Source organism: Scardinius erythrophthalmus (genome assembly GCF_964197995.2).
Source record: "Scardinius erythrophthalmus genome assembly, chromosome: 3".
In the NCBI taxonomy this organism is placed as follows: Eukaryota; Metazoa; Chordata; class Actinopteri; order Cypriniformes; family Leuciscidae; genus Scardinius; species Scardinius erythrophthalmus.
The window spans coordinates 5,479,226-5,494,387 of record NC_138223.1 but is presented as its reverse complement, the minus strand read 5'-3'; the positions used below and the strand labels follow the sequence as shown (position 1 = coordinate 5,494,387).

Here is a 15,162-nt window from a genome sequence, read left to right as displayed (position 1 = left end):
ACACTATGATGAATGGAAAACACTTCTTCTCCATCCATCATAATGACTTAGGTATTTTCTTGTTCAGTGTTACACTTACTACAGACAGTACATACATAAATGTTGTAAAATATCTGAGAATATTGTTTTTATACTCAGAACACACAAATACACGGTAACAAATACATTTTATTGTTCCCACAAAAACAATGTACACAGTGTACATCCCAACCAATTAAAAAGTTGTACATAGAGTTGTCTACATACAAAACAACAGAAGAATTGCCTGTGTACATTTACAGTAAAAAATGTTGGCATCCATTGCCCCATTGAAGAGCTGACCTGTTGCTCTTTTATGCTAAAGCTCTGATTGTTAATTGTAAAACTGTGTGACGGGTGTTTGCCCATATGAAGAGTCAGTGTGCATATTTGAATGGCAGTGTGTTCCTTGTGAAAACAAGAGATTTTCTGCATGAAAATTGTGCCATAAGCAGAGAATTGTGTGTAGTGTTTTGAAAATGGTTTTAGAACTGCAATTTGAGTGTAAAGCAGGAATTGTCCTTGTAGTTTCGCAGAATTGGTTCAGGGGGTTCGTGAATGCGTTACATGTTGTGCTCATTGTGTCTCAAGTACCAGTATTTGTGTGTAAACAATTGAGAAAAACTGTAATGGAAGCGACGGTGAAGTGACTCTCAAGTTTGGCTGTACTCGTCGCCCAGCCTCCTTAGTCATAGCCTACCATGGACAAGAACATGGTCAACTAAAAAGGCACAAATCTCATCTGAGACTGCTTGTCTTTTTGCCCTCCCCCTTCTCCTCCCCCTCTCATCTTATCCCTTTCATCGATATATTGAAGGTTCTCGATTGCTGTGTGACCAGTTTTGACTCTTTGTGTTTCCTCCTGGGTGATTGTGTGCTAATTGAGCTGAAGCTGTGCTGAATGCTAGTGCTTTCTAAATTACAACATTGTGTACGGCAATGATAAATGAAGGGATATGTGTGTAAAGTTTTGCAGTGAAAGTTCAAGAAATCTTACTCATGTGTCAAAACTGGGGAATAGTGTTTATAGTTTGGGGAAAAGGGTGTGCTTTTTGATGAATGGTGTTATGGTTTTGAAATTTTAGGGTTAGGGTTAGTGTTTCAGCAATCGAGTAAAACTGTAACATGCCTTAACACACCTTAGATACACATTACTTATTATACTAGATCGATCTTGTTTAATTACAAGCCAGGTTGGTTTGAAAATAAGTAAAAAGACATGCATTAAAGTAATGAATTAATAATGCAGTGTGATGTTAAATTAAAAAAAATTCCACATATAAATACGTGATGTTTTTTTTCTCCAGCTATTGACTTTTATCAACCATAAAAATATAAAATCTTATTTTTCAATAATAATGGATGAAAAAGAAAAAAACATAAAATGCTCATCTTTGGAAATACTTTATTTCTTGTCTTTTACAACAATACTACTGAAAATACACCAAATGCATATTTGTCAAACAAGCCATAAGGCTGTATTTAAAAAACACTGGACTGTGAGGTTAAGTTCACTTGAAAAGCTCCAGCAGAAAAGAGAATCAAGTCATCTGTAATAATATACAATAAAGAATAATCATAACAAAAAAACAGTGTATTTTTCTGTTACATACTATAATGCATCTGTGCAGTAATATAAAATTACACAACAGTTATATCCTACAGTATAATACACTCAATCAAATAGCGATCCATAGGCAGCCTCTGAAAAAAAAAATGACATAGACAGACACAGACACTGCTGCTGCACCGCAGAATAAGTAAATGTGGAGAAATGCAAGTAATCAAGAATGAGTTTTTACATCATGGCCTAAATGTGATGATAAAGGAATGGTCATGAGGTCACCAAAGTCATCATGTGCTTACAAGATTTCATGGCAATCTGCACAATTAGACAATATCAAATACAATGTCAAATTTTACATTCTGGTCTAATGGTTGTGCTACAGGGAATGTCATGAGGTCAACAAAAATGACATGATTCATTGCTCAGCAAAATACAAAAATTGGTTCATAACATTTGTTGTATGCAAGTCAAAAGTTTGGCCTGATGTTGGTGCAAAAGGAAAGGTCACAGGGTCACCACAATCAAGGGGAGTCTCTCTTAAAAGAGTATGAATACACTACCCAAATATCATGTGAGCCCAGTAATTACATCTGGTAATATCATACATGCTAAGTTGACATTTTTGGCTAAGATTGGTGCACCTATACTGGTAGGTTTGTGCATCTTCATTGAACTGTGCAATGTGCTTACTAAATTTAGGACATACTAGCTTTGGGACATACTACTTTGTCATCTTAATGGACAGATCTGTCGCGTGCATCATGTCACCGTTAACTGCCCTGTCAATCATCTTGTTAAAATTCTCCATTCAATCTAATTTTATTTTCTACCGTTTCGGAGAGAAATGTAGTTGCACGTTGATCTGCCAGTCGTGGGTCTTTCATGCGGAGACTCTCCTCATGTGTTTGCAATTTGAATATAATGATGTAAAAGTTAATGGCTAAAACGTATCTTTACAAAAGTCCACAATGCATCTGCAGATGCAATATAATGTAGACAACACTGAATAAATACATTTTCGTCAGGTTAGATACTGATAATTAATCACTCTAACCCCTTTATCTAAACCTCTCTACATAACCGCTGGATTCACGCGTCCTCCATGTCTGTAGTTTTTTAACACTTTTCACTCGTGTTTGTAGTTCTAACCGAATCCTCGTCCAACGCGCGATGGGTTGTGGGCAATATTAGCCGTTATAGTGTGCATCGATCTGCACTTCGGATTCTGACCGGAAATAGTAGACCATCCGGGTATATTTGGAACACTCATTTCAACGATTTGGGACGTACTAATTCTATTTTCGAATGCTATTTAGGATGGATAGTATGCGAATTGGGACGCACCTACAGTTTGAATTTTCAACAAGATATAATGCACACAGATTTTGATGAGGTAAATCAGCATACTAATAATACACAGATATAGGGCAAGTCCATTTCCTTCAACACAGTCCTTCGTTCAGCTTCCATCTGGGGAAATACAGAAAACAATAATAAGAGGCTGAATTTCAGCTGTTTTAGCATAAATAAAATACACAAATAAATTACTAAGAATAACAGTATTAGGGGGTTATTCCAAAAACTAACAAACATACATATTAATAAATAAATAAATGACCTAAATTGTGTTTTCCTCTTCATCCTCACTGGTGTCTGGACTACTGAGGCCACTTTGATCTTCCTCTTCAACATGTAGAAGGACAGAGGCCTCAGGACCTAAGGCAGTCTTATACTGTTGGAGGACCACTTGGAACCTTTCTGACACCTCTGACAGTCTTCTTCTTAAGAGACAGCAAAGTCCCTCATTTCCCTTGTCTACGTCTCAAAATACAAAAGAGATTACATTAAAGACAAACTATGTTAAGATTATTCAATAAGGCCAAAGAACTAACCTATTAAAATCTACATAGCAGGATGGTTGCCATTTTTATGTGTATCGCTGACATGGGACCAGGCTAGCTTCTGTATAAAACGACTTGAGGCAACATGACGGCTCACTGAGATGACTTTATGGAGGGAGGCCCAAAGCAGCATATAAGCGTTTTGTGCCCATGTCTGATAGCTGTTTTAAGTTAACAGTTTTCTTCTTCACTACAGTTATGCTGAAGTAACACATTGTGTTAGTTCCTGACCATCAAGGTTTTCTATGTTGACTGGAGGAAATAATAATAAGATTAATCTTGATGTTATGCTAACCCCATGTAACATATCAGGACACAAATTACAATGGTCAAAATTCTTTTGTTCATTTACGCTTTCAAGTAACAGCCATAATACAACATATCTGCACATCTTTCAAGCATCAATCTTTACAACCTTACTGACTTGTTACCATAGCTACAGTAACAATTGTAATCCCCATTTTATGTATATCCCAAAGGACCACGGCAAAGAGAGCCATAACCGTTCTACTCCATCCAAGTTCTGTGACTGATGTGTTTTTTTGTATGTTTTTTTTAAACACATTAGATGGACAGGGTTTTAATTAAACTTACCCTCCTCAGCCAACTTGTTCTTGAGAACCATTGCCAGGCTCTGCAACCACGTGCAGTGTTGTGCCATCTCCAACACCAAAACGCTTGTTTCCTCATGCAGTCGCCTTGTTAACATCACTTGGTCGTGCACTCGTTTCTTGATCGAAATATTTGCTAAGAATCAATAACAGTTACATGTATCCATGAGACAATCTTGCATAATCACTGCAAACATTGACTTTTTTTTAATCAAATCGATACATAAGAAAACTGAAAATACACCATTAAACTAAATTAATATTACAACACTCAATATGTAACATGCATGCCTTAGTTCAGTATACTCTATAAAGCAGAACTGTAAATAAATTCCTGTGAAGCATCTACAAACAGACATACCACTGCCATGAACCTCCCACGGCCATATTTGAGACACAGTACTCTCTCCAGTTAGGGAATGCTCCACCACAGCTACGTCAATGTTTGTTGCCGATTCTAGTACAAGATCATTGTATTTCTGTATCTCCTGAAGAAGGAGTTTTTTGTCTTCTGCCAGCTTCCTTCGAAGGCGATGGCGAAACTTGCTGCTGTCTAGAAAGACATGAAGTACAGAGGCAGAGGTTTTTGACAGAACTCTTCAACAATAAAAAAATTATAGCACCAAAAAATTGAAAAGCAAAGCTGCAGTTATTGAAAACATAATGAAATACAGTATGTGAAAATTATAATGTAGACTGACATGGGAAACAAATTGTCCAAGGTGTAACATTTAGGGGGGAATCTATTTGCATGATTTTCATGATTGCCTGAAAATAATAATTGTGCATTAATTAATTTAGAATTGGCAGTTTTTTATCTAAATACGTTCCCCTTCCACGGAGGCCTCTATGTTGCACCTCCATGTTCCTACAGTAGCCCACAACGGACAAACAAACACTAGATAGTACCTCTCACATTTTCTCGTCGGCTACCGTAGCTTGGAAAGATAGAGGTGAGGGAAGCTGGTTGCAATCGTCAAACCTCACTGATAGATGCCACTAATTCCTACCACTAAATCCTACAGACTGGTCATTTAAAGAACAGAATTCAACGATTGAGCTGAACTGTGCTACTACACTTATTTGCTAATTCCATGTTGGTGGAGTAGGATGCATACAGTAGCCTGAACTTATCAACCTATTATATTATATTATATAGTTATACCATTCTGACGGTAGAGGGTTCGCTTCCGGTGCCTCACACTAAGGTAGAGCCCCTCAATTGACTGCTGAAGTCCTCTGTGTGTGGTGCCTTGACTGGCACGAGATGTATCAGGTGTCTCTGTAGAAGATATAACGAAAGCAAATTCACTGTTAAAACAACACAGAACCGTTTCTCTGCTTGAATTTCATGTAAAACCTTTTAATCAAACTTATTTAAACTTTGTATGTGCACTTCCTGCAGGAAACTGGAATATACTAATAAACCTGACATCATAAATGTGGCATCACATTAGATGATGATCAACCTACTATTTTTTGCTGCTCTTTAATATCAAACATAAAATTTAGATTGTAGAAAGGGATGTTTGTTGTTTCTTTTATCTGGTCATGCTTACCACCAGCTGCCCATTCCTTTACATCAGATAGCCACTGTGACACCACTTCATCTGTGCAATCTAGCTCTGTTTTTAGGTCAGCTAGCCTTGCAGTCTCATCATGGAGTCTCTGACAAGTCTGATGAACAGTGTTATACAATAATAAGGATTAAAACTTGATTAACAACAGGCCAAGTAAACACAACAAAAGGACACACAAAACAATTAATATGAGACTTACCTTCACATATCTTGTGGAAAGTGCCTGATGTAAAGAGATATTTTTTTTCTCGTTCCACCCCATTGCATGCAACGTAAGCATGTCCACCCGTGCTGTTGAAAGCAAATAATGAGGTTATGATGATCAATCTAAAAATTTTTTACAAGAATATTGCAAACTCCGGTCACCTGCTTTGGACATATATTTGGTCGTCAGGGCACAACGTGAGAGGTAGCTGTTCACTTGCTCCACCTCCTCACCAGCGGTAGTCCCTGCTCCTTCCTGGTTCCTGCCACTCCAATTAATCTGTTAGTAAAGGGTGGAAGAAATTCAATTTAATTTTATTTATATAGCCCAATATCACAAACCACAATTTGCATCAAAGGGCATTACATTCCATGCAAGAAATGGTTATGCAAAAACACAAGATAACATAGTGTAGCTTAACTTATATTTAATATTATTAATGTGCTTGTAAATATTACAAATGTACATAAGATGCCAAAATATTATACACACCTCACACTTAGTAGCATGGGCTCGAGCATGCATTACACTGAGAAAGGGTTTCATAGTGGTCAGTTCCTGAAGAGCAGGAAGGACACTAGCAACTTTCTCCAGGTATGGCCAGTATTTGCATGCCACGTCCATTGCGAAGAATTGTGCCTTGGCTGGCATGAGCTCCTTCTGAAGGTACAGAGGGTAGGCAAATATCTCCCCCCTGTACATATTAAGGGCTTTCAAAAGGAACCCATGGCGACACACAGCAACCTCCATCCCCTCTTCATCCAATTTTGAAGCCCTCCTTGAAGTTTCCCTCGCTGCTGTCCACTGGGAGTCCCCACATGTGCCTCTTCCCTGTGTCTATGAAACACAAAACAAACACGACAAATCAAATAAAAGCAATGGTGTCATTCAATATATGGCATTTTGATTTTGTAATTGATATGCAGGAGTAATTGAAGTGGGGGTTACGTTTATTATTGTAACAACTATTTTGTCAACTTGCATTTTTCACTGCTTTCTGTATGGTGTCGACAAATCTAGACACCGCGCTGTCTTCAGCCACAAAGAGCCCCTCAAAAAAGCCAGGATCATCAGAGCTGAGGAAGAAAGAAAAATAGAAAATCCATTCATGAAATATATGAAGTAAGAAAATAAATCAATAAAAAGACTGGAAGAAAGATCACCTTCCGTTTCGGCGAAAGCGATATAGCTTTCTGTTTCCATCTGCTGAAACAGCCAACATTTCTGGTGTGCAGGCTGGGCAGGTGAAAGGAGCACTACAGCAGAGCTGGTCTTCCTCAAATGATGCATACGAAAGCTCTAAGAAGCTACGCTGCAGTGCATCGCCGTTGATAGATCCAGACTGGAAAATATATAGAATGAAATAGTATTTTGATATTGTCTGCTTATGGAATTTTTTTTATAAAATGGTAATAACATTTACACTTACTCTTCCTCCACACTTAGTGCGATGTTCCAGCAGCTTTGCGAAGGCTTGTCTGGAGAATCCCGGAGAGATGATCTTGAGTTCCTGAAAGGAGCTCAAGAGGTCCAGTGTATAAAGTGTGGAATTGGTGACGGAGGCTGGCCAATATCCACTTCTTAGGAGGTCTTTAAAGTCAGGGGTCCACTGCTGCTGGCATGTTTGACATTCATACAATGGCTGATGCAAGTCAAAACGCCCTTGGAACAAAAAAAAATAATTAAAAATATAATACACATTTACCACATACTTAATTTTACAACACTTAGTTCATTATGCACATTGTGAATGGTTAAGAGACATTGCGCAAGTTCCTATAATCCCACATTTATATTTTCAAATTCACTAAATTCCACACTGCTGTGTTGATTGGACATCATGCTGGAAAGATGCTAGGACAAAAAAAAAAAAAAAAACATCTGTCTTTGTTTCAGTTAATAACATTACCATGTGCTATTCCATATTTCTGTCACTTCTGCAATTGTAAGCACAATGCCACAGCACAATAGTGTGAAAAACATCACATCTACAATATATATATATATATATATTTTTATTTTATTTTTTTTACCATTGATGGTAATTAAAATCACTGGTTTGCCTGGTAACACAGTGAAGTTTGTGCCTCCACAGGAGCAGTCTGGCACCTTCACAGTTGGCAAAATGCAAGCTGGCAAAAAGAAGGAAAACCAATCATTTAGATTATCTGTAACTGTCTGCAGACACACATTGAACAGCAAAATTAAAGCTTTCGTGAGAACGTACCTTGCTCATGGGTGCAATATCCATCCTCCCCTTTAATGATGCATGTGGTCGGAGGAATGGCTTCAAAAAAACCACGAATCATGCATTCCCTGTTGTGGAGTGGATGTTTTTTGTGATGCAATACATCACAGTCCCCACAGAACCACTCCTCAGGAAGACACTCCCTGCACCTAAGGAGAAAATTATATATATAAAATTAATATTATAATATAATACATTATTATATGTTATATGAATAACTCATATAAAGTACTGTACACTCTATTTAAGCTATTTACCTTTTACTAGGTTTGATTTTATTGTATAGGATTGCATAGTGCCTCAGTGTTTAGCACTGTCACCTCACAGCAAGAAGGTCCTAGATGTACTTTTCTCATTAATGTGTTTTTCATCTGGGTATCTAAGTCTTCTCCCATCCCAAAAGACATGCATCTTAGCCTATAAAGCAGGGCACTCTGCAAACCTACCCTGGGTAATTGAAGTTTGATATTAATGAAAACCAACCTAATAACAGCAGGCTCGTTGCAAAGGCAACACAGGGGATGACCAACAGCCTCTATTGAAATAAGGCATTTTAGGTGGTATGGTCTTGCTTCTTTCCAGCGCTCAGAGGCTTTCTGCTGCCGAAAAGACCATGATGATGCAGAGCTACTTTGAGGCTGAGCAGCAGAAGGACATGACGCCAAAATATCAGAGAGCCTCTCCATATTTTTTTCTGTAAAGAAAATCCAAAAATAAAGCGGTAAGGGATAATTTAGATAAGGAACAATTAAAAGTCAACTGATCAGTATTAGAATGAACACTTTTTTTATACTGTGCAAGCTTAAATTAATCACTGTGAATTACCAAATTCCCCTTGAGGATTTAGTTTTGTTGAGATTGCAGTAAGTGGAACCTCCACACTGGATGACAGGGAGCCCTCAACCGTGGGGTATGTGGCTGTAAAACAGCACATAGAAGAATAAGAACAAGTTAGGCTATCACACTCTATTCTTGTTCTTCTTTTCAAACTATATACTAAACAATTTATGAAATCAGACATATTTTTGTTAAGTACTTGGTAGTGTCTTCTACAATAGTGTCACTAATGTTTTTTTAGTTATTTGAATATCTTAAACTCTCAATAAACAATTACAGTGTTCTAATTTGAGTTGGTCCAACATTATCATTGTAAATTCCTCCTACAAATGTCAAATAATTCAGATATAACCTGTAGCGGAGGCATGGCGTCGCCCTCCTCGCCTCCCCCTCGGCTTACCACGTCCTACAGAGTCCCTTTTAGAGGTGTGTGGAGGGTCTCGTACACGTTTCCTCTCATCAGCTGCTCTCTGTGTATTGGAGTGAATATTTCTTGTAAGACTGATGTTGATAAAAGTACGGTAACCAAAAGGCAGGTAACTTGTGAAAGGAAAACACAACATAGTGTGTTAGTAAGGTGTTGAACAGCTTAAATGAGCCTTGGAATAGATTCTCCAAGTCTCTGTAACTCAGAGGGATGGAACTGCATATACTACTATTATTATTATTATATTCCCTTATTAACACGTCACAGAACATGGCAGGATGCATCATGCAATATACCTGTATAAAATCTTCTGCACTCATCATTCTTACATATTCCTCATCACGTTTTACTTTAATTTATGTTTGTTTTTATAAAATGATTGAGGTGTACAAAAACTCTAACCTTGGCTTCAGCTAGAATGTGTTCATGTTTCAGCTCCAGAGCCATGCGTCTCCCCTCTTGGTAGTGGGGATCCTTTGAATCAAGTTTATGCTTGGTGGCCATTGCAATGCAGTCAGATACAGACAGACAGTCAGATACAGACAGACAGTCAGATACAGACAGACAGACAGACAGTCAGATACAAACAGACAGACTGACAAAGATGGGTAAGACAGACAAGTAGTGCTAGACAAAGACAGACAGGGAGGAAAGAAAGAGCAATAGATAAAGACTGTGAGATAGATAAAGATTGAGGATGAAAGAGAGGATGTAAGATATAGAAAATAATGAAGAGATAGAGGTTGGCTCTTAAAAGTGCCTTTGGGTTTTGAAAATCAGGTTCGGATAGGTTCGACAGGTGATATGTTTGACAGGATCTGCATGGAGAACAACAGAAAATGTTAATTATGTAGTGTTGTTGATATAAGATTTAAAAAGTGTACCCTAATAGTGAGTGATTCCCATTTTCTTGTAAATGCTTAGGATAAATAAATACAGATTCACGTTGTTTCTATTTCCTGTGCTACTGTTAAAAGTCGCGTAAGTTAACATTTTTTTTTAAAGGCGCGTAACATGTGCCTGGGGTTCGCCATAAAGGCAGCGTTATGTGCAGTATAACGTTAGACCAAGTGATAATATTGTTATTACTAACACATTACAGTGACGTTGAGTGTGAACCACGATGATCGAGAGAAAATCACATCATCTAAATGTCCCCAATTACTATTCCCCCAATAAATTCTCAATAAGCAGTTACACGTCCAAAATATATGTGGACTACATCATGTGGACATGATATATATATCACAACATGTTTTTTTTATGTGGAAATAGGCTAACGTTACTCATAATTTTATTTTGTATATATACATCTACAGCTATATATCTAGGCTTAGAACATGTTTTTTTTTTTTTTAACTCGTAATTTTCTTCATTTTGGACGTGTAAATAATGCTTATGAATTCATCTTGCTTATTAGACTGTTGTAAGCGACTTACCGTGGTGGAATCGCGCTGGGCAATGGTTTCTGCGATGGTCGCACACAGTGACGTGTTGCACAAAATTGCGCCAAAATATCAATCATAATTAAAAGTACAGTCTTAATATTTTATATCCGTGCTCAATTTTAAAGGGGTCAGCATAAATGTCCAAGTGAAGGAAAAACGAGTATGTAGCCATTACATTTAAACACATATCACTTCCCAGAATACATCCATCTCTTTGCGAAAGGATATGTCCATATAAAGTAATATAAACATTTCTGCAGTAGGCTATATAATTAATTTATTACAACTGCATAAACAGTATTGAGATGAAAGTTCTATAAAAGTAGGCTATTCTTTTTTTCTTTTTTCTTTTTTGGGGCGCAGAAAAAAAAGAAAAGTAGGCTCACTATAAGCCATTGCAATTTGAAATAACATCGACAATTATAAAATATCCCACAATAAATTAAGGCATGTTTTAAGCCTACAGCAAATATGCAGTCCTGCAATTATGTCGTTTTAATGTAGTCCACAATAATATAAAAAAGAGGAAAAATCGTGATATTACCGATTTAGAAAAGGGTTTCAGCTAGCTACCCTCAACGTCGGCTTATGGACGTGAGGGGGAAATTACCACAATATGTGATCGAAAATTATAAAATATCCCACCTAAATGAAGGAATGTTTTAAGCAAATAGAAAATATACCGTCTTGTAATTATGTAATTTTAATGTAGCCCAAAATTATATAAAAAGAGAGGAAAAAGAGTTAGGTTTAGGAAAATAATAAAAGTTCAAAATTCAAAGATGAGTGATTTGCACTCAAATCTATCGGACGACCCTCTCCGTTGTCAAGTGACGAATAGGGGGTACCCTCAACGTCGGCTTTGGACGTGAGGGGGAAATGACCAAACGGCATAGCCTATGCTGAGCCTATGTGACGAATAGGGGTGAGACCATGTTGCAAAGAAAGACGTGGTGCAGGCACGAAAAATACGTCCCTTTGAAATACATTAGATTGAAAGTCGTGCTGAGTGACACGAAAAAAAGAAGGAAATTCGTGCCTAGGGACACGAATCAATAGATTCATGTTGAGTAGCCTATACCGAATATAAAGTAATAAAAACGAGAATTAAAATCACCTGATTAAATGTTGTGTAATGTAGCCCTTAAAGTCTGCAAAATTAATAACAATTGAGAAAAAACTATAGCCTACTGTGCTCTCGAAAGAAAAACGTGGTGCAAGCACGAAAAATATGTCCCATTGAAATACATTAGATTGAAAGTCGTGCTGAGTGACACGAAAAAAGGAAGGAAATTCGTGCCTATGGACACGAATCAATTTGTGCTGAGTAGCGTACCGAATACAATACAACGAGGATTAAAATCTCCTGATTAAATGTTGAGTAATGTAGCCCTTAAAGTTTGCAAAAGGAATAGCCAAACATTTGAGAAAAAAACAATAGTGTGCTCTCGAAAGAAAGACGTGGTGCATACGCCCCATTGAAATACATTAGATTGAAAGTCGTGCTGAGTGACACGAAAAAAAGAAGGAAATTCGTGCCCATAGACACGAATCAATTTGTTTTTGAGTAACCTACCGAATACAATACAGAGATGATTAAAACCACCTGATTAAATGTTGTGTAATGTAGCCCTTAAAGTCTGCAAAATAATAACAATTGAGAAAAAACAATACTGTGCTCTCGAAAGAAAAACGTGGTGCAAGCACGAAAAATACGTCCAATTGAAATACATTAGATTGAAAGTCGTGCTGAGTGACACGAAAAAAGGAAGGAAATTCGTGCCTATGGACACGAATAAATTCGTGTTGAGTAGCCTACCGAATACAATACAACGAGGATTAAAATCTCCTGATTAAATGTTGAGTAATGTAGCCCTTTAAGTTTGCAAAAGGAATAGCCCAACATTTGAGAAAAAACAATTGTGTGTTCCCGAAAGAAAGACGTGCAAGCACGAAAAATACGTCCCATTGAAATACATTGAATGTCGTGCTGGGTGACACGAAAAAAAGAAGGATATTTGTGCCCTTGGACACGAATAAATAGATTAATGTTGAGTAGCCAACCGAATATAAAGCAATAAAAACGACGATTAAAATCTCTTGATTAAATATTGAGTAATGTAGCTCTTAGCAAAATGAATTACAATTGAGAAAAAACAATACTGTGCTCTCGAAAGAAAAACGTGGTGCAGGCACGAAAAATACGTCCCATTGAAATACATTAGATTGAAAGTCGTGCTGAGTGACACGAAAAAATAGGGAAAATCGTGTCCACGAACACGAATCAATAGATTAAATTTCGTGACTATGTCACGAACTGCCGTGAGACTGGGTTGGCTATCACAGAACACTGACCTAGTTCCCATTCAAACGCGGCGTGTGAAGTCGAGCAGGCTTGATTTCTGTGTCGGATAGGAGATAATGTGGAAATTGAGCCTTGTATCACTCTCCAGCGAGTACAGGACATCAAAAGCTACCCGAGCGACTCTGTGAGCCCTCTGATTCTATCGCCAGACACCATGTGTTACAAAAGTCTCTCTCTCTCTCTCTCTCTCTCTCTCTCTCTCTCTCTCTCTCTCTCTCTCTCTCTCTCTCTCTCTCTCTCTCTCTCTCTCTCTCTCTCTCTCTCTCTCTCTCTCTCTCTCTCTCTCTCTCTCTCTCTCTCTCTCTCTCTCTCTCTCTCTCTCTCTCTCTCTCTCTCTCTCTCTCTCTCTCTCTCTCTCTCTCTCTCTCTCTCTCTCTCTCTCTCTCTCATTGGTGCATTCTAGCATTTGATTTAGATTTTACTATTTAAAGGGTTAGTTCACCCAAAAATGAAAATTCTGTCAGTAATTACTCAACCTCATGTTGTCCCAACCCCGTAAGACTTTCGTTCATCTTCGGAACACAAATTAAGATATTTTTGATGAAATCTGAGAGCTGGATCACTCCTCCACAGGCTTATGGACACTATAACTTGCTGGCCCAGAAAATGTATTAAAGACATTGTTAATATAGTCCAAGTGACTCCAGTGGCTCAATCTTAAGTTTATAAAGCGACGAGAATATTTTTTGTGCGCAAAAACAAACAAAAATGTAAAAGGACGTACAACACAGACGCGCTACGCTTAAACACTACGTGAAAAGACTCGAGGTCCAGAGAGAAGGAAATGAAAAGTGGAATAAAGTCGTTATTTTTGTTTGTTTTTGCGCACAAAAAGTATTCTCGTCGCTTTATAAACTTAAGATTGAGCCACTGGAGTCACTTGGACTATATTAACAATGTCTTTAATACATTTTCTGGGCCAGCAAGTAATAGTGTCCATAAGCCTATGGAGGAGTGATCCAGCTCTCAGATTTCATCAAAAATATCTTAATTTGTGTTCCGAAGATGAACGAAAGTCTTACGGGGTTGGAACAACATGAGGGTGAGGAATTACTGACAGAGTTTTCATTTTTGGGTGAACTAACCCTTTAAAGTATGTTTTTAGGCTAAACGTTTTACACTGCCCACTAACATGTGATGGAAGTCGTAAAATGCACGAAATCTCGGCCACCATATCGGTATTGGCTGATATATGTTCATTTTTAATGTCATCGTTATCGGCCTGATAAGAAAATTTGGCCGATATTTTTAAAGCAGATCAATAATGGATTATTTCTTTCAGCTGAGACACAGATGTGCTCTGTTCACCATTTGAAGTGCTTGAAATATGATTGGAATAACTTCAAAAAAGGAAAATACAGTTAAGTGCAACGTGCAGTGCAAGTCTGTCATATGTGGCCCTGGATCGCAAAACCAGTCACATGTCGCACGGGTATATTTGTGGCAATATCCAACAATACATTGTATGGGTCAAAAGTACGCTTACAAATCCCACAAACTTGAAAAACCCAATAAATCTGTTTGGTCAACCAAATAATGTAATAGCTAGGTGTCTAGACTTTTTAACCAATTTTAACCAGAAACTCACATACATATACAAAAATATGTAATATTGAATTTAAGTTCAGTGCACTGTTTTCATCCATAATATTCATGTTTTGGTTAACATCATGTGTTCAAGCTGCTTTTCTTCTAAAACCCGAATGGAACAAAATGCCAGCAATGAGCCCAGCTAAGAGTATTTTGGGATTTTGACATGACTTGCTAAACTTTTCCAAACAGCTCTAACGAGTCTCACAAATTGACACAGGCTTGTAAACTTTCCCAAAGCGTGCTTTACAGACATCCTTCAATCGCATAATAAATATTCTCTGCCTCTTTTGTGTCTTTCTTGCTCCCTGGATCGATTCTAAAACTTCCTTCTATTTATTTCCCTGCTTCATTTCTTTTCTGTT

The 15,162-nt window shown here is 37.6% G+C and overlaps 1 protein-coding gene across 2 annotated transcripts; it reads right to left on the bottom strand.

The window, feature by feature from the left end:
- Window positions 1–1,406: 1,406 nt before the first annotated feature.
- LOC308688546 (uncharacterized protein) lies at window positions 1,407–12,303 on the bottom strand. Of its 2 annotated transcripts, none has more exons than XM_081361679.1 (18): window positions 9,797–12,303; window positions 9,320–9,437; window positions 8,956–9,048; window positions 8,614–8,824; window positions 8,110–8,279; window positions 7,916–8,014; window positions 7,312–7,544; window positions 7,046–7,224; window positions 6,865–6,958; window positions 6,375–6,719; window positions 6,044–6,161; window positions 5,877–5,968; window positions 5,657–5,774; window positions 5,263–5,379; window positions 4,459–4,650; window positions 4,081–4,233; window positions 3,204–3,406; window positions 1,407–3,055 (listed from the first exon to the last, which is right to left on the bottom strand). In XM_081361679.1, exons 1-17 carry the CDS (start codon window positions 9,896–9,898, stop codon window positions 3,204–3,206), a joined length of 2,637 nt encoding a protein of 878 aa, XP_081217805.1. In that variant the 5' UTR covers window positions 9,899–12,303; the 3' UTR covers window positions 1,407–3,055. The 2 variants fall into 2 exon arrangements, with proteins under 2 accessions (XP_081217805.1, XP_081217806.1); XM_081361680.1 differs by having other exon boundaries at window positions 3,204–3,400.
- Between the last annotated feature and the right edge of the window lie 2,859 nt (window positions 12,304–15,162).